This window comes from Octodon degus, unplaced genomic scaffold (assembly GCF_000260255.1).
Source record: "Octodon degus isolate 3935 unplaced genomic scaffold, OctDeg1.0 scaffold00409, whole genome shotgun sequence".
NCBI lineage: Eukaryota > Metazoa > Chordata > Mammalia > Rodentia > Octodontidae > Octodon > Octodon degus.
Genome location: NW_004524985.1, coordinates 382,367 through 391,359, shown reverse-complemented (window position 1 = coordinate 391,359; position 8,993 = coordinate 382,367). Strand labels below are relative to the sequence as shown.

General features: G+C 38.4%; 1 protein-coding gene across 1 annotated transcript in view; it reads right to left on the bottom strand.

Moving 5' to 3' along the window:
* The window catches only part of Lrrk2 (leucine rich repeat kinase 2), a 155,425-nt gene that overhangs the window by 60,056 nt on the left and 86,376 nt on the right, over window positions 1–8,993 (bottom strand). The window contains exons 25-29 of the mRNA XM_023708602.1: window positions 7,318–7,416; window positions 4,015–4,201; window positions 2,746–2,927; window positions 621–850; window positions 105–232 (exon numbers count right to left, since the gene is read on the bottom strand). Coding sequence (XP_023564370.1) covers window positions 105–232; window positions 621–850; window positions 2,746–2,927; window positions 4,015–4,201; window positions 7,318–7,416 — 826 coding nt within the window. The remainder of the gene's footprint in view (window positions 1–104; window positions 233–620; window positions 851–2,745; window positions 2,928–4,014; window positions 4,202–7,317; window positions 7,417–8,993) is intronic.

Sequence of the window (8,993 nt, the reverse complement as noted above, 5' to 3'; positions counted from 1 at the left end):
CTGAAAAGACAGCAGCAACTGTTTACCCAAAACAAATTTCTTTATAAACACACCAAAAAAACCCTAGAGCTGTTCTCCAGCTCTAAGCAATTAGAACAGCTCACCTTTATGTTGAAGAGCCAGGGCTTCATGGCGTCCACTTCCGCCTGCCCTTTGCTGAGGTCATAGACTGCGAGGTACAAGGCTCTCTGGGTCATAAAGTGGGGATGAGTACTGTAGAATTCCTCACGACCTAGACGAAGAGAAGGCCAGGTTTCTTCTTTTTCTTTTTAATCTCCCAGCAATTGGTAAGAATTGTTTTAAATGATGGGCAAAAGAATTATTTAAAAAAAAGAAAACACATTTCGAGGGTTCTCCTGGGTTGCACCAGGAATTAACAACTTCTGCACATGTACCACCCACCAGCAAATACACAACTTCAGCTGGCTCCTCCCCATTCCTAACACTGCTTTCTACTTCTCCATTCTGGTAAAATTAGGAGAAGAAATGGTTTTGGATTAATTCAATCGGATTTACTAGCTCTTTGCTGGATTAAAACAGAAAACTCAAGCTTTTAAATACCCGTTCTAAACAAAAGGTAAAAATAAAGCAATAAACACCAAGAGAACTCAATGCCGTACCTGCGAAATCCCACACATTGAGAACAAGGTCTCTCTTCTTCTTGCCTTTTATCTGGATAGGCCAGTCTCTCACATCGATGCCCACCGTGGCACCCGGCAGCCCAAGGTCACACTTCTTGATTTTCATCAGTTGCTGTAATAATGTGGTCTTACCACTCCCGGTGTTGCCCACGATCATAAGTTTCATCCGATTGTAGGGCACGGCTTTTTTCAACCGCTGCTGAAGAAACCTGGGATTTGAAAGATAAAAATAAAATAATAAATTGCTTAACAGTATACTTTGGATTTAGGTGAATTCTAATGCGCCGAACACCCTACATTGTACTCCTCAGAGAACTAACAATACATATGCCTTTCGGTGAACAATTAAATAGTTCATGTTTGGCAGCATTATGAAATATAATGACATACTACACTAGCACCAGCAATAAATGTCAAGGTTTGTTTATAATACATATAGATATAGATATAGATATAGATATAGATATAGATATAGATATAGATATAGATATAGATATAGATATATACATACACAAGTGTGTGTCTGGGTTTCTTTAAGTAGTATAAACAAAGTTCTAAAAATTATCTAGTATAAAATTTTATAATGCTTGTGTGATAGTGAACTCAGGTACTATATAAATATTTATACTAAAGGTTGACAATGAAGTCTTATTGGTTCTACCATGTATGTGCATATGTAGTCACATATGGGGCATATAGGACTCATGGGTTTTAGTTATATAGTATCTTGTAATAAGACTTAAAACATTGAAAACTAGTTCCACTAAACACTTAATAAGAATTGAACCAGGGCTAGCAAGATAGCTCAGTGGATAAAGTGCCTGCCTTGGCAAGCACAGGGACCAGGGTTCAATCCCTGGTCCCACATGCTGCACAGGCCCCACCCCTGGGGTGCGCTGAGCTGGTGACCAAGTCCAGGTGTGGTGGCGCAAGCCTGTAATTCCAGCGCTAGGGTAGCTGAAAACAGAAGGATCAGTATGAGTCCAAGCTGCGTAGTGAGTTCCTGCACCAGATACATAAATGAAATAAACAACAACAAAAAGAATTGAACCAATTCTCATATAAGCGTATTTTCAGGAGGGAAAGCATGTGTAAAGTGAGGGGTAGTTATGCGGGTATGGAAGGCAACAGGCTCTTTATTTGTTAAATTGAGCGTGGGAGTTCAGAAAATCAAATCTTCACAGAAGAGACAAAAAGTAGAATATAAATTTAATAGAACTTAAGCAGAAGACAACTGACGGGTAAGTGCCGTCAATGACTGTAGTAGCTATTGCTTAAATGCCAGGCTCTGTGTTAGGTGCCAGGAATCACAGGGAGTGTTAGGTCCCAGGTTACCTGGGTGGACATAATAGCCAAGTTCAGGTGTGTGGGGAGGTGTTCATTGAGCTTAAGCCCTGTAAGATACATAGAGTACCTTTGTAAGGCAAAGGATTTGGAGAGTAGGTAATGACAGATGTAATACACTAAAAGACAACTTTAGCATGGACAAAAGCCACTGCCCAAGGTGTTCTTAAAGATCAAAAGCAGTGACATCTAGGAAACCATGGGGGTTCCAAAAAGGACCAAGGTGAGTAGCTGTTCCTCTTCAAGGCTAAAGTCAGAATTAATATGGGCCGGGGAGATAGCTCAGTAGAATAAGCACTTGCCTGGCAAGTGCAAGGTCCTGAGTTTGATCCCCAGTACCAAAAAAGAAAAAGAAAAACAACAAGATTAATGATTACATATCAGATCAGTAACTAAATACTTTACATCATAATGGGCATGTTAACTATTTGCTACATGAAATTAAGAAGCGCCCTCGTGTACTTCTCTAGATGGTCTAATTAATAACCAAAGACTTAATATATAGTAACACCATCTCCCTTTGGTGCTCTTCTAAAAAGGATAAGGAGAAGACACCATTCTCTCAACCTTAGCTTGACGACAAACCTGTGTGATGCCATCAATAAACTCATTCATTGAAAGACAGACAAATGACATAGTAGTAATGCCAAATAGCACTATTCATTGTTCCTTAAATTGTAACTATATAGCCATCCAAATCGCAGACTGAAGCTGTCCGAAACAAATTTAATAAAAACAAATGGAAATGGAAGAATCTGACCTTATGATGTCCTTGGCTTTGCATCCGATGTGCTTATAGTCAAAGTTAAGGTGCAGCTCATCCAGGGGGAGGTCCCATATTTTGCTCAATTTCCCCATTTCATTGGGAAAGGATCTCAGTTCTGGGTTGTAGCTAACATCAAGAGAGGTCAGATTTTCAAGACAGCCAATCTCAGGAGGAATCTTAAGAAAACCAAAAAGGGCAAAACCTGTTGGTGGGAAGGAAACAGTGCACACTGCCAGGAAACGACGGCACAGGAAGCACGAAGGGCCGACAGACTCCACCAGCAAGCTGGCCAACCTTTCAACAGAGTAGGAAAGCATTCCAGAGGCTCAGCATCCCTTTCCAGTATATGCTTGAAACCTGAAAAATACACTTAAAGAGCTTCCCTCCCCAAACCATCTATGGCATTTATAACTTCAAAACATGAAAACAAATCTCCCTTGCTAATACACTTAATCTCTTCACAATTTTGCAAATAAAGAAGTGCTCAATAGTTATCCAAATCAACAATATATGGTTTCATTCCTTACCCTTGTCTTTCCTATGTTCTTCAGTCAACCACAAGAACCCAATAATTACAAACTTGCATGTAACTTAATGTTTTTATGACATGTTTATTCTGAATGTTTATATTTTCAGTAGCAGTATAATTGGCATGCTTTGCTTTTCTATTCGAAAGTTTGAACAATCTGTACTAGCTTTACAAAAAAAAAATATTTGCTAGCAAAAAAATCTTCACCACATCAGACTTAAGTTTTTTTGGCTTTATAGAAAGTAGGATAACATTGTACAAGAAACATGTTTTGAGGTATGTGGATAATCAATTTCAGACTTATAATGGAAGGAATGGGGTTTAAAGCAAAGGAAGCTGATCTATTTGGGTAAAGGGTAGCATAAAGGAAAAATGCTAAAATTTAAGAACATAGGAAAAGAAAGGCAGAGGGAAAATATATAGTTCAGTGAACCTGAGAAACGTAGCATATCTGAGAGTCTCATAACAGATCGGAGATACTGTGACACACACTCTTACCCACAGTCATAATTAAATGCACACATACATTCATAGAATGCTTCAAAAATATAGCATGGCTATTTCTGAAGGGAAGTAATACTCCTACAACCACTTGCCACAAGGGAAGATTGGATCTTACTCAAAAAGAAAATATAGCAAATAATAAATTTTAAAGTGATGATTTGTGACATTGCAAATTATGAAGCATATTTTTCAGCTGGCAATAACTTTAACAAATGAAGATGACTTCTTACCTCTTTCAGTTTATTATGAGAAAGATGCAGTTTCTCTACTCTGGACCATGTACATGCTTTTTCACTCAAGTCCAAGACGCTGATCTGATTGTAGCTAAATAAGAGCTCTCTTAAGTTCAGAGATTTCCAGTTTGCAGGACTGGGCAGATATTCAATATCATTGCTGCTCATATCTAAGGACCGTAAGCTGAAAACAATATGTGACCATGAAAACAGTATGAGTGCTTTCAAAACGCACACGGCATAGCATCAAGTCATCTTAGCAGAGAATAAGGTAACTTTAGAACATTATTTACATATAAGTATGCATGTAAATTTATATATACATATAAGTATACATGGGTTAGAAAAATATTTCATTGTAATGGTGACTCAAATGAATAGGGTCCACTAAAAACACAACTGATGCTATTATATAGTAGGCTGACTACAGATAACAAAATTGTATATTTGGGAAAAAAAAAAAGGCAGATTTTTGGATCTTTTCACCACAAAGAAATGATCAGAGAGGACATAGATTTACTTTTATTTGGAAAGTACATAATGCGTAATACATCAAAGTATCACACGGTATCCCACAAGTAGGCACAATGTATATGCATCAGCTAAAGACCTTTCAAAGAGAAAAAAATTGAAGCCAATTTCCCTGCTTCAGATGCATAAAAAATGTCAATCTCAGAAAAGAGGGAAAAACCTAGTATTTTCCAAATGCTTACAGTGCATGAAAAATTATAATTAACAGATGTAAAAATGGTCATCAGAATTCCTGCCTTCTACACAAGACTTAGAACACTGTAGCGCCACTTCTGAGTAGATCGCTGTTCACGCACTAGGTAAGGGCTCTGCAGAGGCTGGCCCTCAGGTCATTACGTCAGCACTCGGGCACCGTTTACCACCTGCCTCAGATGATAATCAAGTGCTGAACATGGTTCCTGGCCCTAACAGGCCTTCAGTGCAAGCTGCAGTACACATGGGAAGCACAAGGTCGCCGGGACTTCTCTTGCTGTATACTGCCCCTTTCCCCCAGCATATTTAAAGCTTAATGAGTTCATTCTAAGCGCACAAAGGATGCTGTTCGTTAGACAGAAGTTCAGAAACAACATGTGTGCCCTTATTTTAAAATGTTACTGGCTTCCCCTAGCTATCTTATATAAATGCATGAAAAATAGGAAAGAGAACTTGACAATATTAGAGATAAGATGTATTTCTAACAAGCAACCCGAGAAACAAAGGATCAGCAAGATTTTCCCAAAGTTGCATCTCTTTTGTCTCAGTCAGGATTAAGCTAGCTCACTGTGAGCTCATTTTTGAAACAAGGAAAATTGAAGAAATGCATGCGACTGCTGAAAAAGTGTGCCTAGGATGGCATCTAAGGTGTGGTGCAATTAGAGGCTGGATAATAGCTTTAGTGCTCAGGAGGAAAAATCCCTTCTTTTCAGCATGTTATTTTCTACTCAGCATCATAAATGTTTGGCTTTCAAACACATTTTTAGGACTATGTTATGTTTAAAATATGAGCTTACATGTACTCCGTAGGTGCCTGCACGTAAGGGTGAAAGTGTCAGGTTGATCCAACCAATGTTGAAGAACTGTGGCTGTGGGGAAGATGTATCATCTCTCTGATGAGAGTTTACAAAGAAGGCAGTAACAGTAACTATTATATAGGATATTAGGAAGATTAGAGATGTGATTGTAGAATCATTAGAAGAACATCTGACACATTCTAAAGGTAGGCGTAAGATAACTTACGTATGTCTGGGCTTCTATGATTAGACTATAATTACTGTTTGCCCATGTATTTGCACATTGTTATGGCCTGTGTCTAGATGTCCCCCTGAAGCCTCATGCGGTCACAGGTGGGGCTTTTCAGCAGTGGCTGGATCAAGAGTGTGATGCTCGATTTAAGGGTGTGTGGTCCGGGATCAAGGATGCAGTGGTACATGGCTGACACTGACAAAGGATCTACAAACTGAGGTACAGGGTCTCAGGATAAATCCTGAGGGGATTTCACTGACCTTATCCATCCAAAAGCTACAATTCTTGTTAAATAGGTCTTGCTTTATCTTGGTTTTAACCATCCAGCAGAAAAGTATAAAAACGAAGTATAAGAAGTAAAGCCATGCTGTTATGTTGAGCTGTACGGGACTCAGGTCAACAACTTCTGACATTGCCAGTCAAGTGGAAGACCCAACACTATTATGGACTACTGGACTATTTTGGAATATTTTGCTGAGTTCACACACCTATATTATTTAAATGATGGAACTAAACAAAAAAAGGGATATAGATGAATGTCCATTTTCTATCTGTGTATTCAAAATAGTGAGGATAGATATAGAGCTACATTCTCTTAATTCAAGGAATAGAGGGATTTATTCTAATAGTGTTTGTAAATAGGATATCAACAAACAACCACTAGGAAGGCAGTATGCAATGTGTTAATCATTGGAACTGTCCTACTAATTTGATTTCAAACTGTCTCATTGCTATTTATTTCTCAATAAAATTATAGGGAAAAGGATGTAGTGGTAGGAGATGGATAAAACAGAAGGCACAGAGAGTTGTCACTTGTCACTTGCTTTTACTGTCTTCTGTCTGCCATTCCACAAACTGTTTCTTGTCTACAATACCACTCTGCCTTGGAGTGAGATTACGGACTGAAACCTCTACAGACTATGAGCCAAAGTAAGCCTTTCTTCCTTTAAATTTGAGTGCAGGGTTTTTGTTTCAGTGATGAGAAAAGTAACTAAGACACATGGGTATAAATATAAATTCAATTTATAATACATGGCACAAGTAGATCATTATTTAAAATGACAGCACACTTGAGATCTAATCAGTGCCTGGATTTCTGGTTAAAAAGAGTCTCTTACTTTCAATGAAATTAACCAAAACTTCTCCCAAACCTTACACCGTGTGTATTGTTCTGTTCATCACCAAGAGTCCCTCAGGTATAACATGAACATGATTTCAAAGCTAATGGTATTTCTGCAACATAACCTCTAAGAACAACTGAAATTTTAAAAGTTAAAGTGACGGCCAGTGCAGTCCCATTTCACTGTAAGCCAACAACTAATTACACAGCCTTAAGATTTTTTCTATGCTTTTATAGTCAAACAAATTAATATAAAAGTTTGAACCTTGATCTTTGGTCTAGAGAAAATCAAACATTTATGTATACAAAAACAGTAAGCTAAGTAGATTTAGAAATGAATTCCATTTATATGCCTAAATCAAAACCATATTTCCAAGAGCTCGGCTTTAGATCACGTGGTTTGAAAATTATAATAACAATAAACTTACTGTGGTAGATTTAAAATGGCATCTGGAATGCATGTAAATTTGTTTTGAGATAACTTTAGGCTTGTTATGGAAGAAGGCAAGAAAGGCATAGTAGCTAAAAGAAAATAAAAAGGAGTTAGACATTTTGATCATCTTTAACTAGATGTCTATTAAATTCAGTAAGAACAGGTACTAATGACATGTCATTTGATTTTATTTTCATTTTCACACAGACAGTATGAAAAAATCTATAAAATAACAGAACATTCTTAAACTTCCACTAAATAATAAAACCATTTACCGTAACTCATCACAGTTTCAATTTAAACAACTCAATTAGAAAGGTTATTAGATGACAGAAAGTATCTAGACAAGGTCGCTGAGGGGCAGATGGCATGGAGCATAGAGTAATTCAAATCACTCTTAAATAACTACAGAAAAATCTTTGATCATTTTACCAATATACAATATTGTAAAAGGATGGAAGTTATTTATTTATGGTCTCAGAAAGAGTGTTCTATGGTATCACAATGGGCGGAATCTAGTAAGGTATTATTTGATCTTATGCTCTTATGAGATCGGGAAACATTCAGTAATATAAAATGAAATGTCTCGGAGTTCTCGAAATCCTGGTGTAGTCTGTGAATGTTCAAGAGAGAAACACAGAATGAGGCACTTTCAGGAATAAAATTCTGTGGCACACGACTTAGAGAACTGGGCAAGCTTGTTTGGTCATCTGGAAAACTGCCATTACAGCAGGTGAACTCCAATTCTCTCACCTAGACTTGCATAGACCTACAAAACTGTAGTTCTGTGAAGACGGTTCTAGAAATTATTTCAAGCACTTCCAAGGTTGGACTATGAGTAATATTTTTTCTACAAAGTCTCCAAAAGTAAAAATCTTCTGGGACAATTTGAGAAGCTGCCCTATTGACAAGCAGAAAGACATCGGCTATGCCTTACTTACTTTCAAAACACATTGTGAACAAAATAAATGAAAAGACATGATTCTCTGCCTGAATGGAGATTTTTGTGGTTCAGATGCTACCCAGAAAAGCCATAGTATTAAACTTTTTATTTTAAGTGGGGTTGTAAGGTAAGGTGTCCTAGGGATGTCCTAGGAATTGAACCTAAGGCCTTCGCACTGAGCTACATCCCCAATCCTTGTATTTCTATTTTGAGAGACAATGCTGCTCTGTTTTTGGTTGCCCTGGCTGGACTTAAACTCATATTCCTCCTGCTCTTGCTTCCCAGGAGGCCAGGTTACAGGTGGGTGCCACAACACCTGGCTTCACCTGGAATGATTTTTAATACCCTCCACTGGGCATCTGTGGAATACAGGTCCACTTCTCAAACTACTAAGATTGTGCAGTCCTGTTATAGTTAAGATGTTAATGCCTACCAAAGGCCAACTATTGATGGTTCATTGCCCAGCTTACAGCACTACGGGGAGATCCTGGGTCCTTTAGTAGATGGGGCCTGGGGCAAAGAGGTTGTAGGTCAGTGGGTCATGGTATTGAAGGGGCTCTTGGGATCTCGGCTCCGCCTTGGCTGTGTCTTTCACCTCCCAGCTGACATGAGGCCAGTGGCCACCTCCAGCCCACGCTTCCTCCTTGACGTGCTGGTCTTCTACAACCCAAAGTAAAGGCATGGAGCCACCGGCCGTGGACTAGAAGTCCGGAGAGTATGACACAAAG